This window comes from Helianthus annuus, chromosome 13, assembly GCF_002127325.2.
Source record: "Helianthus annuus cultivar XRQ/B chromosome 13, HanXRQr2.0-SUNRISE, whole genome shotgun sequence".
NCBI classification, from domain to species: Eukaryota; Viridiplantae; Streptophyta; class Magnoliopsida; order Asterales; family Asteraceae; genus Helianthus; species Helianthus annuus.
In genome coordinates this window covers 142860439-142873113 of record NC_035445.2, presented here as the reverse complement: position 1 = coordinate 142873113, position 12675 = coordinate 142860439, and the positions used below count along the sequence as shown (strand labels likewise).

The window sequence follows — 12675 nt, the reverse complement described above, 5'->3', positions numbered from 1 at the left end:
CCTAGTCTTCCCAGACTATCCCACCCAGTCTCTTAGACTGAACTCCCTAGTCTCTCAGACTAACTCCCTGGTCTCTAAGACCAAACTTCCTTAGTCTCTAAGACTAACTCTCTGGTCTCTAAGACCAAACCTCCCAGTCTCTAAGACAAACTCCCGGTCTCTAAGACCAAACTTTCCCGGTCTCTAAGACTAAATTTCCCCAGTCTCTAACACCAAACTTTCCCAGTCTCTAAGACTAAATTTCCCCAGTCTCTAAGACTGACCTCCCTCAGTCTCTAAGACTGAACCTCCCTCAGTCTCTAAGACTGAACCATCCCCAGCCTCTGAGACTGAATTATAAATATAAGTTTTGAAATGTGTATTTGTGCTTTTTGTTTGTAAAAATGTTTGTTCCCTGGATCTGGACGTTTTGTGTATGCAATGTAAAAATGTTTTCGTGAGAGCCCTGATGATCATAGTCTAGACTCGAGAAAGAATCCTAGTTCGCTATGATCGAGGCTCTGATACTAAGCTGTCACACCCTGACTTTTGCGGAAGCGTGGTTATTTGGTGTGACTTCTTAATACCATAGCAACAATCATAACAATGTTATATGATAAAAGCACAAGATGTTTATCCATTGATAAAGTTTAGAAAATACCACAACAACATTGTCTGAAAACATCAATACCAAATTTAGTTACAAACCATGACGTGTTTAACGGAGTTCACAAGACTCAACAAAAGTACTTAAATAAAAGCTGAGTTTAGAATTATGTATCCCGTCCAGGAAAGGAATACACCCTCTAAACTCAACAACCCTGGATAACATCTTTTATTCAAACGTAGCTTGACGACACATGCATACCCTTCCAGATCCACTAGTTCCCTGAAATACATGTAGTTTTGAAAAAATCAACAAAAGTTGAGCGAGTTCATGTGTATGTCTGTGTGTATAAACCGTTAAAGTATGTTTGTATGTATGAAAGTCCCTGGTATGTAGCAATTAAGGAAAAAGAGATCACCAATGGGTTGCAAAGCCAATGGTATGTGTGAAATGGTGCAGGAAGACTCAAACCTAGCAAATTTGTTACCGGCCCTCCGGCTGGAAGACATAGTCACCACTATGGGCCACCCTGGTCCCCATGGGTGTGGGCTCACTACACCCAAATAGATCTATCACTCATGTCCCTCGATCCTATGGCGAGGATTAATGGCCTTAAGTGTCGTACCCACCCTTCATATGATCTAGTAGTAAACCCCCTTAAGCTAATCATACCATGTAATAAACATTTGTAATAATTGTAACATGTATTTCACCCCCGAAGTATAAAACTGAAAACAGTTAAAAGAAAAGGGGGACATGAACTCACTGTAGTGCGTCTTGTACCAGCAACTCAAACCTCCGCAGCTAATCACGACTACCTACAGTGTACTAACGTCTATTAGACGAACGGGTCGTGCCTTGGCTTAGAGTTTAACATTTTGAGTTGCGTTTCATGTGTTTCCCAGTATTATTCCAAGTTATAATTATTTGTTAAAATAATAATTATTTTAACTTTGAATTATATTTAGTTTTGGAATAATTGTTTAAACAATATTTCGTATTAATACTTCTCAAGTATTTTATCTTCGTATTTCCTTCCCAAGAATGGGGGTATTTATACATGTATATTTGTAGTTCCGAAAATAATATATTTAAGTCCCACTTAGAAAATATATAACTTACTAGGATTTTGACCCGCCGCGCGTTGCGGCGGCGTCGAAAGTAATTAACTCGTATTTATACTTTATATTTGATCCGGCTCTTTACTAAAAAAACATTATGACACCGTCGAATGAAAACGTATTTATACTTTATATTTGACCGGCTCTTTACTGAAAAAAAGTTATTGAAAACGTGTTACCTGGCTGTCGATTGCATCTTTCAAGCACCGAAAACGGCATGAATTGGTCTCGAGTGCGAGTGATGTGTAGGTTTTTGCTACTCCACCTTCAGCAATTACTTGAAATGATGATATAATTATCTGCATTTGATGATAATATTGTTTGTATCTTCTATCAACCTGTGCACATAAAAAAATTGTTTCTTGAGTTCTTGGTTTTATATTCTTGTTTTCCACTGATATTATCTACTTAATTCTTATCAGTCAAAGATTGAAAAAAAAAACATTTGACCAGTCTGACTTGCAAATGCCAGCATCATATTCAATCATTCATACATCAATCTTTGATCACACAAAAAAAAAAAAAAAAAAAAGCATTTGACCACAAAATTTTGCCATGATCTCATCAGTTATTTATCAATCATCCTCAAACCAAAAAACACAAACTCGAAAAAACCAATTGCATGATATCATCAATCTTTGACTTTCTTTCAAATCCAATCAACCTAACAACATAAATTTCACAATATAAAAAAGGGTAATTCAAGAAGAATCAACAGATCTAAGAATAAAATTACCAGTAAGCCCAGTTCCATCAATCCCATTTGTAACATCTTCGGCTCTTGAATTTGCAGAAAACCCTGATGGCCCACTAAACAGTGAGTATATCCACGTCATCTTGATTGATGGGTCGCTAAAAGATTGGATTTTTATAGGAAAGAAGAAGTGCCCACTTGGATTAAAGTGGTTTAGAATAAGATGGTGATCGTATAGATACAAAACTTGGGTACTTATGGGGTTTGAATGGAAGAAGAAGAAGAAGACTCGCCTCTGCTTCAGCCGGAGACGGCAACACAGTGTACGACGGTTGAGCAGCCGGCGGTGGCGGAATCGACCCACCAACACCTCCAGTCCCCGGCGGTGCTAGCGGCGGTCCTCCGCTGGTTCCAGGCGGATCAATTGCTCCGTTGTTCCACATCTCCTGTCCGGAGTTGTTCCACATCGTTCGCTCTGTTCCTAAACCCTCAAATGTACCACTTGAAACCACTCGCAGTTGTAAGTTAAACGTGTAAATATAATCTTACCTTCCATAGTCAAGTAAGAGGCTTACATACAATGCATTAATATACACAACAAAGGGTCAGTCTTATGAGCCTAAACCACTGTTGTTTAAAAATATTCCTGCAAGCCAAAGAAAGAACACAAACTGGATATCAATTACAAATATTTTTGACATTTGACTTTCTTTGAAGATGAAAAAATCAACTACATGTTAAAAGAAAACAAACCAAACCTGTGTGGGCCAGCGGCAACAATACACAGACATGTCATGTGAATAAACTTCAATCGCCTATAACATAAGCAGTGGCGAAGCTTGAAAAAAAAGTTCGGGGGGTCGGAAGGTAACAGATCTAAAAAAAATTTTCTATCGCGTAGTTTCGAGGTGTATGTCCGGGTTGGATGTTGGCGATTCGATTCGGGTCGGGTCGGGTCAGGTCAAACATTAATATCAAATAAAAAACGTTCTCAAACATTAAAACGTAAACATTGTTTAACAAAAAACCAACAAAGACACCAAAACATTAAAAAGGAGAGAGGAAGGTGGGCATCCGGTTCTCCTGGATGAGAATTATAGTTCTGCCCGTCTTCCCCATAGCATAATCTAATAACAAAACAAGTTAACAAATCACCCTAAATTTCAAACTCTAATTTCTATCTAAATCAAATCACAATAAGATTAAACAAATAAAGTTAGACATAGTTACAGAAAGATTCAACAAGTTTAGGGTAAAAATTCAGACCAATTTCACCCCTAATTTCAACCTAAATCACATAATTTGCAACCCTAAATTAAATCTAAAGATAAAAAACACATACCTTTAACCTTATGAAGATTGAAGAAGTCGAACAAGAGTACAAGACCACAACAACGAGCAGCGTTTTGGCTTCTGTTCTCGAACAAGAAGCTGAAGTCGAACAGTTCTGGAACCTGCGTTTCCCCCCTTCTGCAGTTCTGGCTTGTGGCCTCTGTTCTTCTGGTCGATGTCCCAAAGTAAACGAATTTGGGTATTTTTTGGATAAGGTGGGCTTTTAAGTTGGGCTATATAATGATTTGATTTGGGTTATATAATATACATTCTAGTATTCTACCAAATATAATGATTTGGACTATAATATTTGGGCTAATTAAATATTTTATTTGGGCTATATAAATAAAAAAAATTAAAACTGGGGGTCGAAAACGTATATACCTAAATTTTTTTATAAAACCGGGGGGTCGAAAACGTATATACCTACAAAATCCTATACGAAACGTACATATATAACACTACTGGCCGAAAAGTTCAGGGGGTCGGACGCCCCCTCCCGCCCCTTAAATCCTGCGCCCCTGAACATAAGCCAGAATCAACTGTTTCTTAGTGCTTGCTGGCTTTACAGTGAGGTTGTATATTCATAGTAATATAGACTTCTATTACAGTCAGATTAAATTAAGGCATAATAAAAGAAAAATATCTAAAACAAATAAAACTTTTTTATATAAAAATCGCAGAAGTCAAATCTGGTAAAATATCTAAACACAATACCCACTAAAACGACTTGATTGATACAAATCCCTAAATACGATATGATCGTCCTTTTAATTTTCAACAAAATACAAAACAAAATATATAATATCAACATCAAAATCCTATCAAAAACCACCAATCTATTATACAGTTCTACCATTACAATAGTAACTAATGACAACATCAACAATAGTTTAAGAAACAGAAAACGAACAAAATCATTATACATACCCAAAATCAATGATAATTACACAATGTCTCTGCAAAAACGATAGCGATTATATATCATCATTTGAGAATCCCAACAACATTATTTGAATGGATACCATATGGATTGCTTCATATGTCGTTGACACCCTTCATTACCTTTTCTCCATTCTCGTCCCATTTCTCTATCTTCTGTATCCTAAATGCAGATCTGAGACGATGGAAGTAATATAGGTTTAGACGATTAGAGAAGAAGAAAAAGGAAATTCATACTTTGAAGTACACGAAGTTGGTGATCGGAGCTAGTGAGACGCTAAACAATCCGTACAAAATTAACAATAGGAGAACTGGGACAATTTGGAACAGTTTACACCGGTGTGATTGATCGCTTGTGTGATGGTTGTGATTGATGAGATGATTGTTTGAATTGAAATTGGTTTTGTGCTAGGGTTTTGGATCTGACGAAGGAGGAAATAGAAGTGAGGAGAAAGAATGGCATTATCGTAATTATGAGGAAAGGGCATTATTGTAATTTGGTGGGTGCACCGACATTTCTCTTTAAGATTATATAAATTGTTAAAATAATGTATTCCAAAATATATATATTTTTCCCAAAAATAATATATTTTCACTTCTTGTATCCAAAACGATATTTACCAAAAATATATTTGTAAAAGTATTTTCCGGAATATTTCATAAGTTACGTTTTAGCGTTCGGTTTCACAATACCAAGTGTGTAACTTAAATATTTTATTCCTTGTAATTTTTGGTATTTTTTTGGAGTTGTAAATCTTGGTATTTGTTAAGATATATTATTTTACCCTAAAATAATATAACTAGTCCACATAGTAAACAAATATTCACACAAATGTCTTAGTATAAAATATATATTCTAAATATATATTTACTCATTTTATTTACAAAAACCAACATCCGATACTTGTATTTTTGTTACAAAAATCCATGGCAAAGTTTATATTTGAAAAACATAGTTTAAAATACACTAGTAAACACTTGTTAGAAAATATTTTCTAAGTGTTGAAATTTTAGAAAAATTTCGCCATAGTTTCCTTTGTAAATGGAGGTGCCCATGCTATTTAGCATATCATTTTCTTTTCGAAAATCATTCAAACAATCAACAACAAATCACTAAACTATATTACACTTACCAAGTGCAAAACTATTCCATTTATAATACAACATGAACTTGATGTTTTATAAAAAACGCGTAGTAACTTGGTGGGGTGTTTAGTGGTTTTAGTCACCTTCCAAAGTGTATTTACTTTTGTTAAAATCTCATTCTCGGGATTTCTAGATGTTTACAACTTGTGAACTCATTTTACAAAAATATTTATTTACAACATCTTCTTGTTTTACTAGTCTTCCTACACTTATTTTATTTCCAAAAATAATGTAAGTGCAAGAAAAGTTATAATCTTTCAAAAACCATCTCTTGAACTTGGTTTGTTTAGAAAAATCATTCACAAGTCTTGGATTTACAAGTTTACTAGTTCACTTGGTTTGTTACTTTATAAGGAAATCATTTTTATTATCAAGTTCATGTTTAAATAAGAAGATGATTATTTTATGACAACACATAATCACCTCCTAACTTGTTAAATCATGTTTTTAATCATATGCTAACAAGTTTCATATAATGATTATCATCATATTATCAAGAATCAACAAGTAATCATCAACACATTCAAAACAACATTATCTTGACAGTATCTCTTCATGTATCATCTTATTTCATCTTATGTAAGCTTATGTTTCATGATTTATGTAATATGTTTAAGGGTTCGGAAACCAATATTAGCTCAGAAAAATAAAAACAATGTTGTTTGCAATATTTTAGTGTTCCGGGTAATGTCCGGTTGTTCGGTTAGATACCGTTCCGTTAAAGTGCTATGTTATACCGTATAGTGTCCTTTATGTAACTTTTTGTGACACTTTCAATTCCCGACACTTAGGAAAACATACAGGACCATTTTGCCATGTTTTTGCACATTACTAGCATGTTAAAATCCTGAATTTTGGTGATAAATGCAGAATTCTGCACTTTGAGTGGGTTTTAGACACTTTCCGGCACTTAAACTATCACCTAGTGACGCAATTTTATGGTCCTTACTTCCCTACACTCCATACTAGTGTAGTACCTTGTCTCTGGCTCACACTGGGCCTCAAATCACTGTCTGTCACTGTCAGTATATTTCTGAGTTATACGCTAACTGTGCTTTGTGCATCAAGTATGTCACTAAAGTCTGTATGTAATAAATGGTGTAACAGTATGAAATGTGATGCACATGTATGTATGATGCAGAAATCATAAAGCAGTTTATATCATCAGTTGTAACTTAGCACATTCATTAAGCACAAATCAATATTAATTAATTGTACGGATACCTGCAATTATGAGAGTTGTCACAAGACATGCCAACAGATAGTCTAGATACAGATGCAGCCATAGAGTTCGACATGCTAGTCAGCGTGATCTGGTTCCCGTTCAGAGTGTATGTTCTTGATGGTAGTACTAAATTCTTAAGGGTAGAGAATTCGTAGTAATGGAGAGAGAGGAGGTCGAATATGTGTGATGTTATAATTATTGTCTAACCTAAAACTCTCTCTAATCATCTCTTTAAATACACTCAAGAGGAAACCTTATTAGGTAATAAGGGTAAATCGGTCCATCAACAATTACCAACTAATATATTATAAGGTTTTAATATATTTTGATCTATATTATATAAATGATAATGATGACTACTAGATTAAATACATATAAATACATATTTAGTCTTACATATATGACTTTGAGTTATCTTTGATGATAGTTTCACAATGAGATAAGATCTGTCGAACTGAAGCTAAGGTGAATAGGTATTTTTCATGATCGGGATGTTTGAATGAAATCTAAAAAGTGAGAATGGGTTTAAGTTTGTCCCACATATATGGATCATCAAACTTGAGTTAATAAGTAACAAAGACTTTTAGAAAGTACTGTCTTTGAGTTTTACCTCACACTTATATAGTCACATAGGGTGAGGCAAATTTTGTTCTAAAGGCAGGAAAATTTTAAACTCATGTTTGATTGCAACACACAAACAGAAGTTAGGTTTTGTTGTGAGGCTATTCGGTATAATTGTGAAGGTGGATGGGGCATGGAGCGTCACATGTCTGCCACGTAGGCATAGGGGGCTTTGCCCTTCAAAACCATGAGCTGGTGAGCAAGGTGGAGGGGCGTTCTTTGTTTAATGGTTTTTATTTATTAATGTCTACACCAATCACCATCTTCCAATCACCAACCACCAATCAACAAACTACACCTCAAAAGCCATTCCCCCACGCCTGTGAAGATCCTGAAGCCCCATGCGTTCCACGCCATGAAACGCCACTCGCGGGGCAGTGTAGGGGGCGTGGAGGGGCTTCCCCTCCTCCTCTCCACGCCCCACACCGGGTAGGCTGAGCAACAATATATTACAATCGAAAAGTTAAACTCATCAATATGGTAACTAGAACCATGACTCAAAAGGGGTTTTGCTTGACCACGTCTAAGTTTTAACTTGTATTTTTAAGAGCTTATTGAAATATTTGTTATGCAATTTCGAATCATTACCGAGAAACAACAAAAATGAGACATTTGGTTCATTATTGACAGGTTGTTGATCCAAAAGTTGATAGACTACTATTATTTGGACCAGTTGAGGAAGGAGAAACAAAGCAAAAAAAAGTCCAAACTTCAAACAGGCAACTTGAGGTAAAAGTGGAGTTACGGACGTATAACCAACGGCCGGAAAGGTCTTATTGAACCGCATCATGTGACAAAAGCCCAAGGCAGTTTTTCCTAGTTGTCAAATGGTTTTGATTTTAACTATTATTAGCCAATTTTTTTTTTTTTTTTTTTTTTTTTTTTTTTTTTTTTTTTTTTTTACAGGCAACTATTCTACTTTTATTCAACTTCACCTATAAAGTATTTTTATTATTTATTAATAAACAGGTAATTTACATCGAGATAGTTGGTAAACGGGCAACAAGCTGCGCCGCTACACCGAGATAGCAAATTTGTAATTTAAAAATAATGTGGCAACCCGCCAGATTTATAAAATTTCTTTAAAGGTGGTCTCTTGTAGTAGTTTATTCATTCAGTTTTATCTAAAGCTCATTGAGAATTTTATCTCAGTACTATAAAAGAAGATGAAAAGAGGATTGCAAACTACATAAAACATTCATCACCATAATAACATATGAAAATCATTGTGTGGGTTTTATTCAAATTAATCATTTCCGACCGATTATTGTATCACGAGGTGAAAACACGAATATAATTGAAATCTATTTTAAGATAACGATTCTAAAACATGATTCCAAAAAATCAAATATACGTTCTTTCTACTATTATAACTTATCAATTAAGGGCCCACAATTATTCCTACACCGTATTCCATGCACAAGGAGGGATGTGCTATTGTAATGGGGTATGGGGCGGGGTTGGGGCGTGAGATGGGTACAAACGCTCAAGTCACCATCTCGGGTGGCTTTGGGTTTCGGCGTGGCCTCTTGGGCGGGGTTTCAGCCCGGGTGTTGGGCGGGCCTAGCGGTCTTCCATGGCCGGCTCTCATTGGCTGGGTTGGCTAGGCTATAGGTGGCTAGGCTTTTTTTTTTTTTTTTAATTTTGTGTGTATTTCTATAATAATTGAAAAAAAATTATAACATGTGGCCAACCCACGCGGGCTAGTTACGCCCCGCCATACCAACCCAACACGCAACTGACTAGCGATGCCCCTCGAAATTCACGTGTCAACCCATGCCCCAAATTCCCGCCCCACCATACCCACGTTCTAATCTTTATCAACTAGTTGGGACTTGATTCTTTATATAAAATTAAAAATACCAAATTTCAAAATCCGTAATAAAGTATTATAAATTTGTCATTTTACTTTTATTCACATCATAACTCAAATAAAACCATGATTAAAAGGTCTTGTTTTATAATCTTTTAGTCGCTATTTCTGAATTGGTCAGAAATAAGTATGTTTGATTCAATTAAAAGACACTTTTTAATGGTTTATGAAGCTTTTTAATGAGTAAATTGTAAAACATGCTGACCAATTCATAAACTATCTTTTAATTGGTCAGACTTCTTTATGGCTCAGTATAAGATTGCAAAACAACCTCTAACCTTGAATGGCTGACCCGAACCATTATGTTAGTTGGATTTTTCATGTGTATTTTGTTCTCAACTTTTCAGAAGTTATAACTTTAACACTCATTACTCACTCAGTCGTATCAGTTTATCCCATGACATCGACTACGTTAGATTTTCTACTACAAATTATATAAGGTTACTCTTTTGTCCCTCTTATTAAAAAATATATATAATAAAAATATGTTTCTTCTTCATGAATCCTCAACAATTCTTCTTCTTACGTTAGAACAACTGTCGTAGTCTCCACCCTCACACCCTGCAGAGCCGGCTGAAGGGTCAGCCAACTAAAGCCCTTGCTTTAGGCCACCACTCCTCTAAAGGCCTCTAATTTGGAAAAAAATATATATATATGTGTATTCATTTTGTGTTTTTGGTTTACAGAAGTCACCAGCAAGGAGTTTTTAGGTTACTAAAATGGTTTATAAGAGTAGACAGGGTATCGCTGGAAACACCTTTTAAGGAGGATAGAAACTTAATTTGATATTAAAATAATTCAAATAATAATAACATCAACATAATCTAGTTCTTTTTATAAAACATCACTATAAAATGTAACAATACCACCATATATTTAAAAAATACAAAATAATATCAGTTAAAAACTAGAAAGGGCCTCACATTTAGAGTTCACTTTAGGCCTCAGCCTCAAGAAACAATGATCCGGCCCTGGCGCCCTATGTCATCATGGATTCCGATTAATAGTTTGTCGCCAGGCAACACCCATCACCGATCTCAAGGATTTTCGCCGATTATTTTTGTTTCATATATGTTCGACTAATCTCAGTCATTTTAGTTTGTCCAATAACCGCGTAACATGTTCATTGCCCTTTAGCATTAGCAAATTTTCTAGTGTGCAAAAGCTTTTATTTGATGGTAACATGTTTTCCAACAACATCCCTAGTTAAATAAGAAAACTTTTAGCAATTATCGAAAGATTGATTTCAGTCGTTAATTTTATAGGTTTCATCAATTGTTATTGGTTCTATTAATTTTTTTATTCTATCAATTTGTTCCATGCATTTTCTAGTCAATCTTGTGATTTTGTGTATGCACAAGTAGAAAATTTCAAAAGTAGAGATGAAAACTCAGGATGCGCCCCAGGAACCAATTATTCTCAGACAACCATCGTTCATCTTTTATTTTTTTGCTTATGAGACGATAACAACGGTCCATTTCGTATAAAGACTACGAGTCTTTGTTGAATAACACCAATTTTTGTTACCATCCAAAAGTGACTAGATCATAAGATTTGTTTTCATTATTATTTGACAAATGTGTTGATTTTTGGCCATGTCATGTCACATCTAGAGGTCCACCTTAGACTTTTATGAACGTTTGTCTCATTCAATTCATTTACTCGTATATAGATACTTATTCTAAGAACACTAACACAATTTCTTTCAAAAATATTTTTACATTTTTACTTAATCCAAAACTTCATTAATTTCTTTGAAAAATATTAAATGTGGAACAATTTTTTTGACGCCTTTTGATTCAGTTCATACATTTTTACTTAATCCAAAACTTCATTAATTTCTTTGAAAAATATTAAATGTGTAATAATTAAGACCACCATTTTCTCCGTTTGATTTACACAATTTTAATCACTGCTTACGTCAATCTCAAGATTTTGTACTATCCATTTCGTAGCCGGAATTGAATCACACCTCCATCTCCATCCGCATCTTTTGGCGGTGGTTGTGGGTAAACGATGGATATTGAGACAAGGGACAAGGATTGTAGGCTTTTTAAGGGTATATTTGTCACACCTTCAATTTCCACATGCGGAGTTTTACCGCGAGGCGTATGACTGACCAGAATCTAGCCACTAATCATGTTGAACCAAATATTTAAAACTATAAAAACATCACTAATAACATGATTAACGATGAAGTTTTAATTGTCAAAACACAATTTATGTTGCAGCGGAAATAAAGTAAAAATCCGACAAGAATTTAAAACCACAAATTTAATAATTGTTTCAAAACATAATGTTTAATGAACCACACCACTCCGGCAGTTGCAACATCCGTCCCAGTTGTACCTACTGACCTGCAAAGCATGGAACTACGTGTCAACAATAAAGTTGGCGAATTCACAAATTTTAGTTAAGCAAAAGTAAAGTTCATAATTGTTTTTGGTTTATGTATGACTTGGATAGCTAACCCTCGTCAAATGACTAAACTGTGTACCGAATGCTGACGTTTCGTTTGTGCCCTCATTAATGTCTATCAACATTACTGTAAAAGTGAAAGTTAAAGGTTCACGCCCGGCTCCCAGCACGGTGTGAGGTTTGTCAAACCTAATAGCATTATCAACTAATACCCCGCGTATGCCTCTCCGGTAATCTAATCGGTAAAAATGTAGGGACTTTCCTGATAGAGTTTTCATTTAGTTTAAGTGTACTACTCCACCTACAGTGAATAGTATGTTTCAGTGGTTCCACTAGGAACGCGCGTGTAGCCCCAACCAAGGCTACCGTAAAAAGTGTTGTTCCAACTAGGAACGCATGCTTTTGGAAAAGGTTATGAACTCATCTTAATTTGCTCAGTAGTAAAGGTGAAAGGTAATCAGGAATGGTCAATCTCTTCCTGATATGTTTACCATTTCAATTAGTTTAATTCATGTAATCCTACACGTAGTCGAACGCATAGCCATAGAATCACCTTTAACGTATAATTATTCGTTCGTGTAAGTTAGTGCACGTGATCATATTAATCCATAAACACATTGGTTGACACCCGCTAAGGTTTCTAATAACATTTAACACCTTGTTGTAACATGTATGCATATTTAACACAATTACAATCACTTTCAGCACATTGCAGTT

At 35.2% G+C, this 12675-nt stretch overlaps 1 protein-coding gene across 1 annotated transcript; it reads right to left on the bottom strand.

Annotated features, from left to right (window-relative positions):
- Positions 1-814: 814 nt before the first annotated feature.
- On the bottom strand, positions 815-3222 carry LOC110903325 (BEL1-like homeodomain protein 4). The gene is made up of 6 exons (XM_035982393.1): positions 3160-3222; positions 2951-3047; positions 2695-2882; positions 2444-2506; positions 1887-2045; positions 815-868 (listed from the first exon to the last, which is right to left on the bottom strand). Exons 2-6 carry the CDS (start codon positions 2955-2957, stop codon positions 815-817), a joined length of 471 nt encoding a protein of 156 aa, XP_035838286.1. The 5' UTR covers positions 2958-3047; positions 3160-3222.
- Between the last annotated feature and the right edge of the window lie 9453 nt (positions 3223-12675).